The following is a 21,788-nucleotide window of genomic DNA, read 5'->3' as shown; positions in this document are numbered from 1 at the left end:
AAAAAAAAAAATAGATGAAATGCCAAAATATAAGTGAAGTTTACATTTAGAAATGCTAAAAGAATATTCAGAAGTCAACCTTCTGCAATGATTGTGCCAGCTTCACAGTAAAAGGTGAAATTGCCTATTTCTTTACATCAGACTTATTCGCAGTTTTCCTGCTACAGATTCCAATGAGCGGTCCAGATTAGAAGCTTGGATTTGAGGTTCTACAACTCGGAGGAGGGGGGGGGGATTTTATGTTTTTACTGGTTTTAATGTACATTTAGATTCCATGCTTCCTGTTTTACATGGGAGTTTTAGTCATTTAAAAATCTGAATAAAAAGGATCAGTCTGTTGTAATTAATGTGCAAATTCCTGTTGATCCTGCCAGTTAAATGCACCAGCTTCCTGTAATGGCATGGCAACAATTCTGAATTTAGAGTTTTCATTCATGTAATCTGTGCCTTCAGTACAGTGAGATGAAAAACTTGTCACTGCTGATTCACCAGCCTGCATCCTGTCATTTGGCACCTGTCCGCACCTTGTCCTGCACACTGACAGCCGCTGTTACTGAATCCCTCATTAGGAGACACAAAGGAAGGAAGAAATTGCTAATTTGGGGAGGTAGTCAGGTGTAGGTACTTTATGATGCTTGTATGTCACAACATTAACGTATTTTTGATCGTTTATACTCCCATATAAGAGTGTTTAGTTTTATTTTTCTCTGTGTATTGATGCTGTAGTAATCTGTAATTAATGCAGGATGGGCGTCCTCCTGTGGGGAAATTCCTAATGTTAGATAGACAGCACTAAAACCTAATTGGATGAAAGTGCTCTTTTATCTACTGATCTGAGCACCATTGTGCAGGGGAATACAGGGAGTGCTGTTGGATTTTGGTATTTTTTACCAGTTTTATGTCAAAAACATATTTCATAAATTTTGTTTTCTTAACTAAATATTAAAAAAGCAAGGTTGTTTCTTTGCAGAAGGGACAGGCCATGTTGATTCTGCTATAAAATAAACTTACCTGCCTGTAACCCTGTTCAAAGTGGAACTGAACTAAAAATAAAAAAAATCACATTTGCCTTTAATCCTGCAGATTTGTTGATCCATCCAGAAGATTCCTCCATCCAGTCTTGCGTCATCCCAGTATCCTCCTTTGGCTCAGTGCTTCTTCCCACATCACCCGATCTCACATTGAGCAGGTGTAAGATTGGGTGACGTAGATGGGGGAAACAAAGAGTGCCGACCTCACTGCGCATGCATTCCCCTTTTTGAAAAAAAAAAAAGGCTCCTTCGAAATCGGGCATGCGCAGAAGCAGCAGCCAAAAGCCCAGGAAGATCTGCGCACTCATTCTGTCTTGCACCTAAAAAAAGGCAATTTTTATTTTAAATAAAAGGGTTGCTTTAAGTACATTTACATCTCCTTTCTCTGGCACCAATGCCATCATCTTTACCCGGTCAACTTCTGGGTTCGGTCTTCGACAATCTTGATTGGCTGGGCCAGCATGACATTACACACGCATGTGCATGAGTTTATTCATGAAAGATGGGGTATGCCGGATTACGTGACATAGTACGCTGAGCTGGGTATATGAACAAGCAGGAATGTTTTATTGCAGGACTTTGCATGTTAAATTTTTCAGCACGTGGAATGCCCAAAATACAATATTCTGATATATGCATGGTGACATGATTTTGGGGTTTGACAGCCTGACCCCAGTCCCTTACACCTCTTAGACTTTCCCATTGGCCCATAATTGTCACTGGCAGCTCACTGCACATCCGGGCCCAATTATTGTCCTGGCACCATGTCTTCTGTATGCTGCTATCTGCTAGGCAAAATAAATGTAACACCAGTTATAAAGTAGGTCTGGTATTCAATAATAATGGTTATTGCATTATAACCCAGCAGTCTTGTCGAGTGGTTCAAACAAATAATGGTACGATAATATTTTTTTTGAAATTACTTTAAAATATCTGTTAAAGGGGGAATTAAACCTAAAAATGAAAAATCAGGCAAGTTTATTTTTCTTCACTTGTATTTATATAGTGGCAATATATTATGCTGTGCTTTACAAAGTCCATAGACATGTCACTAATGGTCCCTTAAAGGTTCTTTATTGCAGAAGGGAAAAGCAATGTCCTTTCTGCAATAAAACAAACTTGCAATCTTCTGTGTAATGTACACTGAGCTGCACATGAGCTTAGCGTATGTGTCCGGCAATACTGGCTCCTAGCAATGAATGACCTCCCATGCACATGTGGAGAAGTTTCATCAATCCAGCCTGGTCGTTCAAGATGGCTGAAGATCCCAAACACAGAAGAGTAGAATGAGGATAGGTTAGTTAATTCATTGTTAATTCTGCAACAAATACCCTGCCTACATGAACTTAGTTGTGGGATGTGCTGGGATACTAGCTTTTTCTCCTGGGCCCTTTTAAAATGACACCCAGACTGGACAGCTCCTATGGGTCCCTGCAGCCATCAGTTGCAATTGACAGCTGTGATCACCACTAAGCTGAGAATCTGAATCAATCATCTCCTGGGTTCTATATCCCACTACAGAGCACTGAATCCTAGCATTCATCATTGTGTTTACACAGGAAGTGGCTTCACATTGCTGCACTTCCTGTCTGTCTGGCTCTAACCTGTAACTATCTTTCCTCCAGGTAATGTGGTTGTAGTAAGTAATCTATTGCTAAGGTGTAAGGCTACACACACGTCGGATGATTCTCGTCCGATAATTGCCTCAGGGTTGATATGAGACGAGAATCTGGCGTGTGTACAGTGCTCGTCGTCTGAATGACCATCCTGGCAGATCCACGAACAAGGAACGATCGTAATGAAAGTGAAGGGAAGAGAGCACGTGAAGGGAAGAGAGCACAGTGGAGTGCTGCTCCTTCAATCTACCCTCTCCATGGAGCAGAACGGTGCTGTATGTACAGTGCTCATTCACACATCGTGCAGTCGTCGGATCGTGAAATATCCTTTCCAACGACAACTATTGCACGCGTGTACGTAGCCTAACTATTTCAAGGAAATGATAACAAGTGAGTACCGGATAATAAAGCTGCGTGCAGTGTTTTTTTGTTTATTCCACTATTACGTTTGCTTATTTGTGCTAACTATGGCTTACCTATGCTTGATTGAGCTGTTATTTACAATTATGATTTTCTTTGAAAGGTCAAGCAATTCAATTAGTTAAAGTTATTTATTTTATCATTTTAGCCCTTTAGCTGAATATAATGACAGATGTACTTTAAAATAAATTTTTTCTGGTACTATATAGGGGCTGCCATTTGCTGACATTCACATGCAAACTATAGTCTGGTGGCTTCTAGGCAGATTGACTGACCTAAAACAAGGATGCAGATAGGGGGAATAGGTGTAAGAAATTCAGAAATCCTGATCTACCTTTTTGTCCTTTTTCGCTTATTGAAGCCCATAGGTTGTTTCATGGCCAACCAAAATCTAAACTGGGGAATAAAGAGAAACCTTGGCCCAACTGTGAACCCTTTTACTTGCCTTGTTTTGTTCTCCCCAAGCTGGGTTTTTGATGTTATGAGGTTATTTAAATAAAATGATGAGGGATCTGATAGGATGTCTTGTTTACACTAGACATCCCGTCACAATTCTCTAAACATTTTTTTGGCAATTTATAAATTGAAATGGCATTTTGTTGATCTTCCCACAGGTCATTTTTCATGATGATGCATGTAGATTTTTAAAAAATTATTTTTGGGAATGGGGGTGTAAAAATCTTTCTATCAGAGGTCAGCATGACTAAACTGTTTATTCTGTCCCCTAAATGTGGGAATTAACTTCCAGCGGTGTCATAATCACACTTCTCAAATAACTTACATTGGGGTCTTAGTCGTTTTATTGACTGATAGGACTTGGCACTTTTGTGCCTATTTTTTTTTCCCTGAAAAATTCAGTAATACAATTTTCAGTGTATCCGACCTTTAGAAAGAAATATCATAGTGGCAATGACTGATCACCCAGAATGGTTTTATAAAGTGGAACACCCTTTTAAACACTGAGGTTGGCTTTGAAAATTGTTGAAGAAATAATGATTACTTTAAAACTTTTTGTATTCACTGTTTTTTGTTTCTCATTAGATCAATGAACTCATTCAAGTTCCAGTTCCAGTAATGCTTTTGCCAGATGACTTTAAAGCCAATTCAAAAATTAAGGTGACAAATCACCTTTTTAATAGGTAAGATAAAGGAACTTTGATGTTTTGTTTGTGCATGCCTGGAAATATTATATCCAATTATCACATATACTGAAAATAGGTCTGGACAAATTTTCCAAATAGCAGGCAATGTTAAGGACAACTTCTAGGAGGTATGAATGAACTAGCAACAATTATTTGTAGATGCCCAATTTTATATCATCATCATCTTATCTCACTTTTGTAGTTGTCAAAAAGGAAGATATAACCTTTACTCATGATATTGTAAGCGCTGTAACATTTTGCAACCCCCCCATTTGGTTTACCTGTAAATCTTTTTCAAGGGGACACAGACGGGAAAAGCAGGCAATGGATCTAACTTTTTTTGTACTGTATCCAAAGGTGTGTGTGTGTGTGTGTGTGTGGTTTTTATGGTGTGCACACATGGCAGTGTTTAATGACAGTTAAGCAACTGGAAAGCATTTTAAGAACTTCTGGAAACTTTCAAGGTGTATGTAGTGGTGTAAGTCATGACACATGTGTTCCTTCTAGAGATGACTTTTCTGTATGGTGGAACAATGCACAATATTCTACAGCTGACTAAAACAACACAGAGGAAGAGGAACCTTTTAACACTTGAAAGCTTAAAATTAATTCTTTATCTCTGAGCACATTATGCTATTTGTGCTGATGCCAAGTTACAGACATGTGTGGAATCCAGATTCTAAGGACCATATCAGAGCTGTTGGATGACCACAATTCGTGTTTGATAAATGCTGCAGGCTGTCATGAGATGTCCTTGAGTGCTTTCATGTGATTCATTGTTGTTTATGTTCCAAATACCAGTGCTAAATCTTTGGTGTCTCTTCTGCTGTGCTTTTATAATCATTAAGTGTGCCTTTTCAGTAGTGGATGAACTACGATTATAAATATTCAACATTGGGTGTAGGTATTATATTATTATTATTATTATTATTATTAATAATATTATTATTATGTATGGTGTCAGTGACACTGCTCTCTCTTGGTTTGCTTCCTATCTGTCTGACCGCTCCTTTCAAGTTTCTTTCAATGGTAAAAAAAAAAAAAAAAAAAAGTTTGACATGATACAGTAGTTCCATGGCTGCTGCTCTTTAGTGAATTCCTGTGAAAACCACATTTGCAGATTTCTGCCAAGAGGTATGCCTGTCAGGGCTGTATAAAACAATCTATACCTGCCTGGGGCTCAAACTTTTCCACTCTGGATCCAAAACTGAAAAAAATAACTCCTGATGGAGTTGTGGATTTAGTTATGTAATATATTTAGATAGTTTGGTCAGACAGCACAATATACCATTGTATAGGGAGGAGAGGTTGTGTGTTTGGGAAAGATGTTGTGTATAATATATGGGTCTCTTATGTCATTTATTTATTGTACCACACTTTGTTTTGTTTCTGTGAAGATTTTGGTTTCTCACTGAAATCTGCTTTGCGTTGAAAAAAATGGCATCCTGTTTTGCTTTCTGGATTGCAGCCACTTTTTTTTTTTCTTTAGGAATTTGTAGGTATATAAGTGAGATTTGTTGTGGTCTGCTATCATTCTTTTTAGTTTTGGTGTATGTTGTATGTACCAGATAATGCTGTTCCTATTTTTGTCTTTTTGGGGCTTAGGTTCTAGCAGTAACCCAGATGTGCTGCTTTCATATTCTCTTAGAACATATTTTCTGAAATTTCAGTGATAGGAGTGAACGTTAATATGGGAATGGCATGTCTGATGTGAGTGAAAATATTTGTGGAATTTGGTGGTGCTGGAAACATGAATCAGTAAATGTTTTCTGAATTCGAGTGAAAGAATATCTGTGTCTTAGGAAAGAAGAGAGTTTGGGTGGAGCAGGTTGTGCTTGGAAAGTGTACACACCAGCCCCAGACATTTCGGTACAGATGACATGATCTCATACCCGAGCTGTTGCAGCTTTTACGATGGAAGCTTATTAGCAATGCTGTATTCAGGCAGAACAGATAAGTTTTCATGAAACCAAAAAAGTGAGGTTTGTTCATTGAAACTTAACAGAACCTGAGTGTTTTTGGACTAATAATGCTCACCCTCTGTTATAACCCTTGGCAAGTGAATTCTATATATAGTTTTTAAGAACTTGTCAAGGGTCTGGAGTGCAGCTCTTCGCTTAAACCTAATTTGGTATACTGAAAGTCTGAAAAGTTCTCCCAGTTTAGTGAATCCGTAAAAACTTTGGTGAACCCAGCATTTACCCCCTTTAATATTCAATTCACAGCATTGTAAGTAACCAATATTTAGGAAACTGCACTTCCTATCTTATTTGGCTACCAGCCTGTTGGTTTCTATTGGCAAATATAAAAATTTGTAGTATGTTTGTTGCTTTCTATTTTCAGTGTAACAATATATTGCAAGTAAAAAAAATGCAGCCAGGTTGTGAATCGAGGAAAGGACTGATTCTGAGATAAAAACAAACTTGCCTGCCTGTTTGCATTCTAGATCTGTCCCTTGTGCAATAAAGAACCTGCCTGCTTGCATTTTTTTAGTTACATAGGTGAAAAAAAGGTAAGCCCATCAAGTTCAACCACTAGGGAAATAAACATCCCAGATAAAAACCCTATGGACATAGCTGGTCCAGAGGAAGGCAAAAAAAAACCTTTATTAAAACCCTGGTTCCAACAGGGGAAAAAATTACTTGCTGATCCTGTGAGGCAATCAGATGTTCCCTGGAGCAAAAGTCTCTCTTGTCGTTATATTCTGTGCTTCTAGAAAAGCATCCAGCTTTTTCTTAAAGCAATATATATATAGTACTTCCTAAAACTACTTCCTTGAAGGAGCCTATTCTACATTTTTACAGACCTTACAGAATCCCTTCGTTATCCAGAGATTAAACTTCTTTTCCTCCAGATGCAGAGTGCCTTCTTGTTCTTTTAAGGAGCGAGTTTTTAGTTTAGTTGTGAACGTTAAGATCTTCTCGGTTACCTTTTGGCTTTCTGGTGGCCTCTACAGAGTAGCTTCATAGTGATAATTTAGCATCCCCAGAATAATATCACATATAAATAATTTTTCTTTTCTGGCCTACAAATACTTGCTTCTGCCATCTTTTATTTGCAAAGACATTTTATGAGGTCTCTGGGCAATGCCTTAAGGGGATATTATAAAAACAAAAGGGACATGCAGTGAGTTTATGCCACTCGATTATTTCACTTGTCTTTTTCCATGGGATCATTTTAATAACAGCAATTTTGTATTGGGATAATAGCATTGTGTGTGTCACACGCATACACAAACTGTATATATGTATGTGAATATGTTTTATTTATAGAAATGTTTGGTTTTTATTTCAGAGAGAACTTACCCAGTCACTTTAAATTTAAGGACTACTGCCCACAAGTTTTCCGAAATCTCAGAGAGCGGTTTGGAGTAGATGACCAGGATTACCAGGTAAAAACTTTGACAAAATTGGAATTGCTTGCTTAAGTATAAGGCAGATATAAAGAATGCATGTGAAATAAATCTGTATTCCTGACCACATTATTAAATGTACTTTTATTGCATGTTGCGTAAATATCGAGTTTGACAGCAGAGTTTAGACTGCAGACGCAGCACAAGAACCCGGTGTGTGTGTGGTGTTCATGTGCCAACAGAGAAAAAGGCTGGTAGAAAGATTGAGTAATGGCAAGCATAAAGCGTAACTAAAGAAAAAATTAAAATAAAAGCACAATTACTTTTAACCCTCAATGCAGTCCGGCACTGTCCAGGAATTTTTCTGTGCTGGCCGCCGCCATCTTCAGTCTTCTTGCTACGTCACCATCTCACACTGAGCAGCTCCGAAATCGGGTGACGTAGCCTGATGTAAAGGGGGAGGGGGCAAAGAGAGAGACAATCGGCATGATCATTTCCTTTAGTGGAAAAAATGCCCCTTCTGTGTGTGCATGCTCAATTTCGGGCATGTGCAGAAGGAGCAGACAAGAGCCTCCCGGGATGTGTGACCTAAATATCTCCGGAGACTCTGCGCTCCTATTCAGTCTTGATCGTCGTGGTGATCAAGACTTTAAAGGGGTGGTGCTGCACTTAAAAAAAAAAAAATAATAATAAATTACGTACATTATATAAAGTAAAGAAGTCGACAATCAAGGAGAAGACCTGTTTTGCCTAGATGACACAGTGAAAAATAAGGTTTTCTTCCCTGCTAAACAGAACTGTAATGTAAATGTTAAATCTGATTGGAGAGACCTGAAAACCTGCTGAGTTTTGCACTTTTCATACCTTAAAAAACTATGCACTTGATGATCTTGATGATTGGCCTGAAACAGACAGCTGCACAGCTAGCCCAGGAGCATACAGAAATGTGTAAAATTTTCAGGGAGCTTTGCCTTGCTTGAGTCCTATCATTCATGCTGAAATGCTCAGTGGTTTGGTCTGCACTGTTTTGGGTAACATGTCTGATTTGGCATTGGGAAATCCCTCCTTGCTTTTGAGCTCCTGAGAGTGCCGTGTTGCTGTTTTAGACAAGTTTCAGAGTTCCTATTGTTTAGGCAGCAAAGGCCTCCATTCCTACTTTTTGCTGATGTTTAGACATCTTCTTTGTTCTTGAATCCTGTTACTGCTCTCATCTAGTGTTATTTCAGGAATCCTTGCTGCTGCTGCTGCTTTTTAAAAGCATCTTCAGGCCACTTTAGCAGCTTTCTCACACTTGCTAACTCATACTCTGTTAGTGAGGATATACCTTTCTTCTCCAATCTTTCAGGAAGGAGAGCTGGTAGTGGCTGTTTATTTATTCAGAAGATTCATAGAATTGATGATGTGCCTTCTGCTACTACTGAGGTGCTGGTTGCCTTTACCACTAACAAAATCAGGTTTTCTTTATTGCTTTTTTTTAAGTTATCTGTATGAAGATAATTGTTTTACCTGCAAGGAGAATAATCCCTATCCCCTTAAGGAGGCATTTATTAAGATATCAATCTATCTGTTTCAAGTCCACAATCATTTCTGCAGAGGAATCTGACCTTTTTTCTTTTTCTGCATTCTGTCTCTACTCTTTCATTCACTGGCAAGTACTGTACCTTTGTGGGTAATTGATAGATAATTATCAATTTCACAAAAGACTCCATGTCTGAAGTCAGACCCTGACTTTACCTCTGACCAGGGATTTCAAGATCACAGGGTTAGCTATCGTACACACACGGTACATTATTTGGCATGAAAATTTGTGTTTTGCAGATTAGGAATATTGCCATTCTTGTAGGATATCTCTGACGCCTGGACTATGATTACAATCGCCTCTTCTACCAGACTTCATTCTTTTTTATGATCACTATTTCTCCAATTCCAGTCATTTCTTTTGGAGCACCAAGTACCTCCTCGTCTTTTCACAGATCTGCATGCAGCTACCTGCTCATCCACTCATACCTTTACAAGGTTCTGCAAAGTCGATTTTGCTGTATTTTCAAATGCCAGTTTTGGGTGCAAGGTGCTTCAGGCATTAGGATAACTAACCCACCTTGGGAAAGTGCTTTAAGTTGTAGTTTTTGCTAGTTGTCTATAGGCCCTGCTTTTGTACTTCTCAGCCTTGAAAAATTGGGAAAGCTTTGAAAAATTAGGAAAGAAAGGTCATCCACCCTGTATTTTCTGGCTGATTCCCATATATGTTGGACTATTTTTTTTTTTCCCTCCTCACAGCTTATGCAGCAACCAAGCACTTCAGCACTACCGGCAGAGGTTGCCCCAGACTGTATTTTATTTTGTTTTGTACCAGGTGTCCTCTTGCAGGTGGCTGTGTAACTCAACAATAAGTGTCCTTCAGGACTTTTTCAGTGCATACAAAAAGTCCTATTTTTATGATTTGTACAGGAAGCATGGATTCAGTTGCCTGCTGTACAGTATACATCAGGGGTCCCCAACCCACAAGACTAGTGAGCTGCCGCCATTTGACAGGTGGGTTGCAGCTCTGGCTGGTGCACCCCCCACCGCGGGTTCAGGAGAAGGACTTGGGGGGGGTCGCACCAGCCAGAGCCGAGGACCATATGCATCGCAGGCTCAAGGAGGGTTGTGTCTCTGGACAGGCTCAGAGCTGGGATGGGAGATTGGGCAGGTTCTGTCATCATGTCCTCACTCTGAGGGAAGTTTCTTCCCCCTTGAGTGACACACGGCTCCCCGCGCATGTGCGGTTTGGTGTCTGTGAGATTAGTGGTCCGTGAGCTCTAAAAGGTTGGGGACCACTAGTATACATGTAAAAAAGAATTGCTGACTAGCAGTTTAAAGATTCCTATTCCCTAAGATAGATGCCTGTGCTTAAAATGCTTTCTATACACTGGCCAGTTGTTTGTGACAATATTAATAACAATAAAGGTCGCTATCCTCTTGATGCTTGTCATGTTACCTTAGAAGTGGTTCTGCTGTGTATTGATCTAGAAACGCTTTGTGACTGCTCTCCTTTTAGAATATTTATTATTTTTACAGTGTATTCCTAATATAGTTTAGTGAGATTTCAGTGACCTAATTCTCATTGTTCATTTCTTGTGAATGATGGAGTACTTAACAGGGATTTGTGTGCTAAGTGAGTTTTAAACATTGCTGGAGTCATGGCCTAAGTAGTTTCATATTCATGAGCCTTTCTTCCGCTTGGGATAGAATCTATAAAATCCTCTTATTACAGCAAATCTGCTTATCAGAATGAACGCAAAAATGTCTTTAAATTCCTAGAAGTCACAGTGTGAATGTGTGCTACTAAAGACGCTTTATGAGTTTATTCAGACTTTCATTGGCAATGGCTCGTCGATAATTCTAGAGATGTAAACTGTCACCCATAGCAAACAGGAAAGGCTAATCCTGGTTGTGTCACTTATTATACTGCACTGGTTGCCACAATGTAAAAAACTTCAAATTTCTCCCCCAGAGATGAACAAATTTATTATTTGGAGTGCTGCCTTTTGTCTGAATTTTAGTCGTCAGATTTATTGATGGAATTTTAATTATGCTGTAAGTTTGCAAAGTACAAAAAAGTAAATATTTGTTTTCATTTATTCCCAGGTTTCCTTAACACGAAGTTCACCTTATAGCGAAAGTGAAGCACATGACGGACGCTTTCTTCTGTCTTATGACAAGACCCTAGCAGTTAAAGAAATATCCAGTGAAGATGTGGCAAATGTGCACAGTATCTTGTCTGATTACCACCAAGTGCGTAAAACTTCATCATAGTAGGTTATACAGTATCTTATTTGTATTTTGCTTCTTACACACTTCTTTATACATTTTAGGAATTTCATTATTATGTAAACTAAATGCCAAATATAAGGAGGCTTTTACAGTGAAAATGTGACCCCATCAAATGAAATTATGGTCGTAACCACACATCATCAGTTGTTTCATAGTTTAGAGATGATTTTTTTGGGTAAAATAGATTTGGAATAGAATATTAGCTGGTGTAAAGTTTTAACTTTAAATGATGACCATAAAATATTATTCAGTATCCTAGAATTTTTTTTTTTTTTTGCTGCGTGAGATGATGTAGGTGGATGGTGGCCTCTGTATTGTCACCCCATTGTTTTCAAAAACCACCCAAAAACAGCTAAGTGGTTACTGAAATTTGCCGGGTGATGCGCTCGGCTAAAAGGGGCTGGGGGGAACACTGCATGTTTGTAAAGTGTGGTAATTGAAAGGTAGTTGGATAGTCATACATTCCAGTGCCAGGCAGTAACAACATTTCTGTAGATCTGTCATACACAGACAAATAATCTTTTATTTATTACAAGTAATTTTTTCATTACTATAGGTAACTAAATAGGTAAACAGACATTTTTTAGGTTGTGAAAGCCTAACTTTTACATACAAGCTTAAAGGAATCAGTGTGCTGTGTACATAAGCAACTTGATTCAGGATGGCTATATAGGACTTTTAAATATATCTACTAAAAGTCATTATTAATTAGTCACTAAGGGTCATATATTAAAAGCAACCTCCTCCTCCTCAGCATTTTTGTAGTGACTATCTCTGCAGGTGGAAGTAAGACAGCATGTAAAACCCCAAAGTTTCAACATGTTTTCTCTGGTAACTACAGGGCGAGAATATTGCAATGATGATATTTAGCTTTAGATTATTACTGAAACTGCCATCAGCAAAATGTTACTCGGCTGCTTCTACATCACAATATTAAAGTGATATGTTGTCTCAGCTAGCTAAAAATCAGTTTATAAATATTGTACTGTGTATTGTTCCTTTAGGATTTGAATTGATATATTTTTATGCGAATGTAACTGTCCTGACTCTTTCATTATTTTGTTTTAGCATATTGTAAAATGTCATGGAGGCACGCTTTTACCTCAGTTTCTGGGGATGTATCGTTTGAGTGTAGACAATGAAGACTCCTATATGCTGGTAATGAGAAATATGTTCAGTCACCGACTTACAGTCCACAAGAAGTATGATCTGAAGGTGAGCACTTAATTGATTACTTTACACAAGTTTTATTGGTGTTAAAAAGATAGTTAGTAAAACTGTCCAATGCTTTCTGGTCACAAAGATATTGCCTACCACCAGAAAAATTGAAAGATGGTTCACTGAAGTTGATAAAAGGTCATGGCCGATTTGTCTTGGGAGAGAGGGAGCTCAAGCCTTTATGATAAATCAGAATAATTGACTTGTTCTAGATTTCAGGCAGCAGTGAACACCAAAACCTGCAATTGGGGTCGGTAAAAAAATATTAGTACACAGGTTGACATTCAAAAATCAGGCCATCGATAATCCGGTTCCTTCAGATTTCGTGGCGCATTTTCAAATTTACACTGTTTTCTGGAGGTGCCGTTTATGTTTTGATGGCGCTGTACTACAGAATCAGCTGTTGGGTCTTGTTTGCACATGCTTTCCTGCTCATTCCTTCTCATTTATTTGCTTCTGTATAGCCCCATTATGGATTCAGCATCCATTTACAGTACTGTACAGGTAGTGATTTTCTGTTAAATATATACAGCATATATAACCAGAAAAAAATCCGGTACTCCTCAGGTCCAGTGGTTGCCGGATTTTTGAATGTCAACCTGTAGTATTCCAATTACAGGTTTATGAAGTGAAGCTCATGCCAAGACCACAAGGAGGTCCAAAACTTGAACACGCCAAAAGAAGATAGTACTATTCGGATAGCGTGTACTTGACTTTGTATGTGTTTTCTGAGACCTCATCTGTTTTTGTTTTCTATAGGGTTCCCTTGTGTCTCGAGAGGCCAGTGATAAAGAAAAGGTATTTTGGGTTTCACTTTTTGCCTTATATATATTTGTTATTGTGTTTTGATATATCAGTTTGTAGATTAGCCAGCGGAGGGCGTAAACATTTTCAGCCTCTTCGCCCATTTTCTACATTTGTTGAATTGTAGAATATAGTGTCGGGCCGGGCATGTAGTGCATTGTTTTTAGTTATCTGACTTATAGATTTGAATTGAGCCCAACTGTGGTGTAGCATTGCAAAGAAAAATGGAAAGCATGCACATGCATTTAAAGCACAAATACTGTTGTAGTAATGTGATAACAGACCATACATATAAACAAGATTTTTAAAGTATTATTATGCATTGATAAAGTTTCACATCAGGCTGATATAATTTACATTTATCATAAGACGGTTTAGTCTGTGCAGATACCAGAGAAGCTCCAGTCTTAACTTGTTCTCTATATGCTTTTGGTTGTGATTATCTCTAAACTTTTAGTGTTGGTATTCTGTTGCTCATGAGCCTCTACAAGAACAGTATTTGCTTTGTCCTTTTTTGCCACATAGCCGTTCCCGGAGATGACTGAGAGACCATATTTGGTTGTCACAACATTCATTAACAGTGTTGCTCACAAAAAGAGCACTTGTGGACTTCTATAAATAATTTCAACATTGCATAATTTCCATATCCTTTTTTATTTCATTTTACTGTAGGAAAATCTTATGCAGTTAGGAAGCCACTTAATGTCTTCACAGTTTATATTTGTGTTCTCGGTGGATCCTTATTCTGGCCACATAACAGCAAAACTTATGGATTTACTGTAAAAACACAGCATTAACTTGTACATAATCTAAAAGAATAAAGGTTTTTATTTTTATTACTATTCTTTCTTTTTACAGTTCCCCATGACATGTGAACCTGTAATCACAGCAGAGACTTTATCCAACATATTTGATTTTGGTGCAGATATCAGTAATTTTTTGGGGACTGTACAGCTTGATGGTATAGCAGATAGTTATAAAGCTGCTAGACTTAAAATAATATTTGCCAAGATAGTATACATTTTATTGTCAAGCTGAGACAAGTAAAAATGCCTTTACAAGTCTGAAAGGCTAGCGTTAAGTTATTCGATTTTTATTTCCACACAGTACCTACCCACCTAATAATTTTTTAGGGGTTTCAGTGTAAGCTGGTTAATAAATATTATATAATCTGTTTGGTCCTCATCTACACATAATGCTGTCTGTATTGTCCAAGTAGAAATAGTAGGCATATAAACAGACTATATATCTGTGTCTCAAGAACTGATCACAAGGTCATACATTTTTTTTTAGCATTTTTTTAAGGATATTCCATACAGGTTGAAGCTATTTCCTTTGTCAACTGCAAACTAATGTGCAGATGCTGAATTGTAGTCACCCAACAAAATCTTGTCCTGCTATGACTGCCATGTAAAGGTCTTTCTAATTTTCATTCTTTTACCTGTAGATAAAAGAGTTGCCAACTCTGAAAGACATGGATTTCCTAAACATGAGCCAGAAACTGTATGTGGATGAAGAGCAAAAGAAGGCATTCATGGAGAAACTGAAGCGTGATGTTGAGGTAGCATAAATTCTTTGTTGCCTATGCATGTATTGAATTTCCGAAATGCAACAGTTGCGTACAATTTTTGGCAATTCACTAGCAATGTGTATTGTCTGTTGTACAGCATTGTTGGCTTTTACGATCAGACAAGTCACTAACATATATTAGTGTTGCAGGTTTGTGCAATTCAGCAGTGAACCCTTCCAGGTCATCTTTGGTGCAGTTTGAAAACCGCACCAAGTGACATTTACAGTACCTCTGGCTTATTGTAAGCAAGTCTGAGATATTTTGCTAAAAAATAGCTTTTTGGGTTTTGCATCAACCAAAGATTGACTTTGTTGAGTGATGTTGTTGCTTTGAAGGTACATATCAGTGGTGTCAATAGATTCACTTATTTTTTAGCCTACATATTCAAAAAATTTACATTTGGCCTGAAATTACTTCTGATGGCCTTTGTTTGTCTTTGCTTTATCAATGTGTATATAATAACATACCCCAATCTTTTTTGCTTCTGTTAGTTTCTAACACTTCCAGTTTCCTTTCATCAAACGCTTGATGCTGTCTTTGTTCCAAAGGGGAGGTTTACCCTCTTTATTTGGCCTGCTGACTGCTCAACAGTATAGAAAATAAGAAATCCCAAGGTTATCTCTAGAAGAAGAGTGGAGGAAAAATGTTTCAATGGTTATAATTTTTTTGGGGACAATTGTCTAATAGAAATCCCCTTGCTTTCTACGAATTTTTATGACTTCTTGTTCCTTCTCAACCCCATGTATTGAAGAGAAATCTTCACAGTGAATTTACCTTTTCCCTTCTTTAAAAGTTTGGAGATATATATATGTATAGATATAGATATAGCTATAATCATGGTATTGTGTTTTTCTGGGCATGTACATAATGCTGAATATAATTATCATATTAAAGTAATGTGATACATTTCAAAACAAACATACTCTGGTTCTTTACTAGACTGATATCTGTACACAGCTTGGTCATTTAGCAGAGTAAATATAAAGAATTGGTAGAGGACATTGGACCTTGGGTGGCACAGCGGCATAGCTGCTAGCACTTGGGCTCAAGTCCCAGGTTCCAACCTTCAGCCAGCACATGATGTGCATAGAGTTTTATATGTTCTCTATGTGCTTTTGTGTGTTTCCTCACACATTACAAAAACCCTACTGGGTAAGTTAACTGATGTTAACTCGGTGGGCCTTTAACAACTATAGGGGTTTTATTGGGGATGGTGGCACACAGCAGGTAATGCTGGTGAAGGAATTGTTGACAGGCCAACTTCACGCATAAGAAAAATTAAATTCTAGCCATTTTATGGAAATGTGATAATCTAATAATTTTGTTTATTAGTTTCTAGTACAGCTAAAAATCATGGATTATAGTCTGCTGCTGGGAATTCATGATGTCTCTAGAGCAGAGCAAGATGAAGAGGAAGATATGGAAGAAGAGGATGCTGAAAATGAGGGTCCAGGACAATATGTCACTGTTGGTTCTTACGGGACATCCCCGGATGGAATTGCAGGATACCTGAACTCCCAAAAACCTTTGGGCCCTGGAGAGTTCGACCCTTACATTGATGTATATGCAGTCAAAAGCTCTGATAGTAAGTCTGTTTTTGTTCATGCATATATATTAGGTGTATACCGTAATAGGACATAGTGTCCTAGGAGGTAATAAAACTACTGCATGTATTGGCATTGAGCCCCGTACCTCCCTATTCCATAATGTTATGAGAATGACACATGTAACACTATTTGTAATAGGACTTATATGTAAGTCATCTTTAAGGAGGCATGTAATACCATCTCATTACTGCAAACTAGATGGCCAAGGTAAATTTATTTGGTATGACTTGTAGACATCTGCCATGTTTGCAAAACACATTCAGGAATATATATATCACACAGATTATCAAGGATATCCATGTGATTCTGCTGTGGCCACATTGTCATGTTGCTGCTTTATTTAGTAGAATTTATGCTTTAGTATTAAATACACTACATAAGGGCTCTGCTGTGAACAAGAAATAGTTCATGGTCTGACCTGTAGCAAACTGTCAATGAGCGCTGCAGCAGTCAGTTGTGCTGCCAGACTTAGGCCTTGTTCAGATCTGAGGTTTTTTTTCAAGCGTCTTTGAGCAGTTTACCAGTTTTACCACTTAAAAAACTTGCGAAAGACAGTTGACATTGGACCGAATAGGTCTGTTCATTATTCCTCATTTTATAGGCAGCAGGAGGCAGCAGCACTTCTATGCGCCTAATGCAGCATCCACAGACCTAAAATGGAAAGTGTTTAAAAACACCTCTGCCGGATTCCTAGACTGAACATCTATGTGTTTACTGCTAGCTGATAGGAAAAGAAAACTGGGGGGTGACTTGCCCAGCAAAATTATGCTAAATAAAACACTGGTATCGGTCTATCCACTCCGCAGTTGGAACACTGGTGGAAATTCCTATTTGCTGATATTTCTGTAGTTTAAGAAGTCCAATATCAGACAAGGCACAAAATAGATCAAAATAAATCCTTTTTTTTTATTTCTCCATTTTACAGGTGCTCCACAGAAAGAGGTCTACTTTATGGGACTCATTGACATTTTAACCCAGTATGATGCAAAGAAGAAAGCAGCTCATGCAGCTAAAACTGTGAAGCATGGGGTAATGGCAAATTAAATAATGGTTATGTTATACTAAAAAAGAAACTAACACATATTAGATGCCAAACCTAATTTTTAGTGTATATTACTTTTCCTTCGACCACTCAGTTGTAGCCCATCAGGTATTATTTTAGTAGCGGGGTAAATAAACAATCCTCTTATGTAATAATGTGGCCTAGAAGTTTATTTAGGGACAGAAGGAAGGAGAAGTTTCTATGGTTGTTTTGCATGCATTTCCAGTTTTGTGGCTATTACTGTATACAGTGTCATTATTATTCTATTTCAAAGAAATATCTAACCATTGTTATCTCTGTTTTCTAGGCTGGAGCTGAGATTTCTACTGTTCATCCAGACCAGTATGGGAAGCGATTCCTGGAATTTGTCACAAATATTTTTGCATAAGACTTTGGAGTTGTTACTTTGGATTAAGATCTCAGAGTTGTATAATATGACTGAAGTATTATAAATCTATTTGGGCTAAATGCAGAACACTACTGTTTTGATCGTAGACCAATGATTCGTTTTTTGCCTTTAGATTTGTGACTTTTCAAACATAATTTTAGTTTGAAAGCTTTAACCACAAAACTGGCCAATATCCATGAAGCTGGATACGGAAGTATTTTGAAAACTACTACAGGAGGAAATGAATTTTGATGGACCAAATAAAGAAGAAATATAAAGAAATACTTTTTTACATTTGATACTAAGCTTCTAAACAGTATCTGGCTCTATTGTCAGATTTTCAAAATGGAAATCTAACTCCTAAGCCATATAAGCTACGTATATTTTGATTCTGGTCATTTCTTTACACGTTTTGTCATGTTACAAGCTTTAAGGCAGATCTTCCTTAAAAACACTAAAGTAGTACTTAAAAATGTTTTTTTTTTTTTTGCAGTTTGTAAATTCAAATTGGATACTTGGCAATTCTTGTCCTAGCTCCATTTGTAAGGGAGGTGTCCACTTGATTGCTGATCAGACCCTACAGGAAAACTCCCACTTTCACCCATTGAAAGCATTGACCTCATAAATCATGACATTTCCCAAACTGTCCAGCAGCCTTGGATATGTTGTGTAATTGGAGGAAGAAGAAAACTTCTCCTAGCACCAGTTTCTTCTTACTGCAGTTGCACAGTGACAACATACCCAAAGTATTTATATCTTTCTTTAATCTACCTAAATAAATAGGTACCAGCATTAGCGCGATCTGCCCTGTGCATATTGTGGCCAAGCACACCCCTCTGATCTCATCACATTTATGTGACCGTGGCTCTTTTTTATTTACTAAAGAACACTGGAGTGAAAGGAAGCAAAGTTTATTTCCACTTTCCAAGCAAAAATCACAATACATTTTGGGGCTGTAATGTAAACATATACCACTATAATAGGGCTTTTTCAATTACCAGAGGAAATATAAATAGATTTTTGTACGAGCCTTTGCTGTCAAGCTTTTAGAGTTCTAGTTTTTCGGCAACTTTAATGTAGTCATGTATGGCTGGTACATTACTGATTTAAAGATATGTTTGTGTTGAAGGCCTCAAACTGTTAGTGTTGTGTCTGCACAGAAATAATAGATTCACTTTTAATGTGTTGAACCATTTTCTGTTGAAAACATCAGGTGGATCCAGCATCTTGGCACAATTAAGATGGGCTGCATGTAGGGTTTTTTTTCTTCTGATTTATGCTGTTTTCCATTTCAAGCAGAAATGACGTTTCTTTTACATTCCTGTGAAATAGTTCTCAGAAAGTTGCTTTCATTCCAGTAGGTAAATATGGTTTCCTTGGAGATTAACATAATAACCAATGTGCCTTGATGGTGCTGTTTGAGGTCACTCTGTACAAGGGTTATGCTATTTTTATATTGTGGTGGGTGGTATAATTAGCTTTATTAAATGGAACAGATTTGTAATGCTGTTTTTTTTAACTCGTTTATTACTTAGTTAAACAACTAGCAAAATTAAAGCCAGTAAGGATAAGTTATTAGAACAAATGTAACACAAATCAGTAAAAGAATATCTGCATTCTCAAGTCACTCACACAAAAAAAACGCTTTCATGTCACAAGGTCTCTTACTACTTGCAGCCTTGCGGGTGTTTTATACTGATCGGAGGCATCAGCAGGTTTATAATTTCAGTACAACAATGAATGGAATAAAAGGATCAGAGTGGAAAAACCATTATGTGCTACTACTGAACAGGAAGCACTCGCCTCGTGGCCAATCACACTGAAACTATGCCTAAAATTTAAAAAAAAAAATTGCAACCAAGCAGGTCCTTTATTGCAGAATGGACAGGTAATGTACCTTCTGTAATAAAATATACATGCCTGACAGCTATTTTAATATACACTGACCTATCCCATGTCCCAGGCCATGTTGTTCCTCTTCCTTGCTTACTTATCTTCAGCCATATTGATGGGCCAGGCGGGGAAGACCTAACTCACAGAAAGGATTTCATTCAGTCCCAGCAGCAACGGGAGATGCCAGAATACCAGGTGGAAACCAATTATGGCCAACCCCTTGTAATAACAAATGTGGAGAAAAAGAATCAGTTGACCTTGTGATTTTGGTGTGCTTTTAGGAATTCTGCAAGGTTATCTGGTGTAATAAAGTCAGAACTCGGTACTACGCTTACTTTCTGGACTTCTTTAACCTTACTATATAGGCCAAAAAAGTATGTATTTCTGTCTTCTTATTAATATTCAAATACTTTCTGTAGGGTGACTGAAAGAATAGTTTCCTTCATAGTATTCTGTATCCCCATAACATTTTCAGAGGTCCAAATAGGATTTGAAGAAGATAAATATTGTATGCTGGTCTTCATGTTTTATCTGACATTTCAGACAAGTGCCTTATACTCTTTTTCTGCAAATAAGCATTTTTAGATGATTTTGTTTGCATCCAGTCTGTTTAACTATGATGACTGTATACATTAATTCCAGCTGCTAGGTAAAAGTAAACTATGCATTATATTGTGTTTGGGCATTTTTATTAAAGGACACAACAACAGTTTTGCAGTGTTGCTCTGAAGATTTAGGCCTGCATGCTTTTGTGTGGTCATATCTATTGAATATCTGTTTTTTAATTCACTTCCTAAAGATTTTACGTTTGTAAAGATATTCAGATAAGATCGGTGAAGGTTTAGAATTTCTGGTATTTTTTAGTTGTTGCCTACATCTGGGTAGGTACAACTTTTGTTTATCTTGTTTTCATTGGAAAATGTAAATCTTTGTCAGGGGTCCTTAACTGGCACCCCAACAGCAGTAAAATCTGAAATGGGTAGTAGAGATTTTCTGCTCTGTCCGAAAAAGTCAAGAAAAAAAAGCACTTTAAATACAATTTGCTGCAATAAAGGGGGTTCCCAGATTAGGCCAAGCACATAATTCACATTTTAAAATTTGCCCTTTTTCTCCTGAAAATAGCAGGAACGGTTATAAATGTGGGACTTTTTTTCTGACTATAGAGTTGAAAGAAGGAAATTTGCTATAAACAAAGGTGTGTATGCAATCACAGTTCAAATGGCAGACCATATTGCAGTGACAACACGTGGAACATGGAATGTGTAGTGGTACAAATCACAGGACAGACCATCACACTGTATCCGTTACAACAAACAGATTACAACACTCTGCATAGGTAACACTGCTAGTATGCACTGTCCATTATAACATCCTTTAACACTTAAACATTCCCAGTCCCCTCTGTGACTCATGTAATTCTAAAATTTGTCTCAGAATAATAAAACTGATTGCAAAAGAATAACATCCCCCTGTAATTTAAATGCAGTCATTGGGTAAAGAAAATCTTGGAATGTTTTTTTTCTGGTCAGATTCTGTTCTAGTATTTTATATTTAACTGTTAAAAGAATGGTACTGTTGGGTTATTTGGTAAAAAGAAGCTCTAGAATAAAAATAATTTATACAGTAAAGTTTGTTTCTGGTGTGTATTTGATGGAATAAGTAGATACTGTCCCTGTCAGCTGACTCATGTGTGTATTGTAGAGCTTAAACAAAAAGCCACTTTTTTTTTTTTTTGCAGTCTCATTAGTCAATTCATATGCTACCTTTTGTTTCTGATGACTTTTTGTTTTTTTGTGTATATGTTCGCTTCAATACATACCATGACATAATCATATGCAAGGTGAAGGCTTCATTGCCGAAAGAAAAAGTCTTCACCCCCGCAGATGTGTTTG

General features: G+C 37.5%; 1 protein-coding gene across 1 annotated transcript; it reads left to right on the top strand.

The window, feature by feature from the left end:
- Positions 1–4,108: 4,108 nt before the first annotated feature.
- PIP4K2C (phosphatidylinositol-5-phosphate 4-kinase type 2 gamma) lies at positions 4,109–21,524 on the top strand (the record flags this gene model as incomplete). Its single annotated transcript, XM_072407356.1, is given in 9 exon segments — positions 4,109–4,206; positions 7,504–7,600; positions 11,189–11,335; positions 12,443–12,589; positions 13,352–13,390; positions 14,844–14,957; positions 16,299–16,551; positions 17,499–17,602; positions 17,923–21,524. Coding segments are annotated over 9 exon segments (1,080 nt in total), but the record flags the coding sequence as incomplete, so codon positions are not given.
- Between the last annotated feature and the right edge of the window lie 264 nt (positions 21,525–21,788).

Source organism: Pyxicephalus adspersus, chromosome 1 (assembly GCF_032062135.1).
Source record: "Pyxicephalus adspersus chromosome 1, UCB_Pads_2.0, whole genome shotgun sequence".
NCBI lineage: Eukaryota > Metazoa > Chordata > Amphibia > Anura > Pyxicephalidae > Pyxicephalus > Pyxicephalus adspersus.
This window is presented reverse-complemented; position numbering and strand designations above follow the sequence as displayed.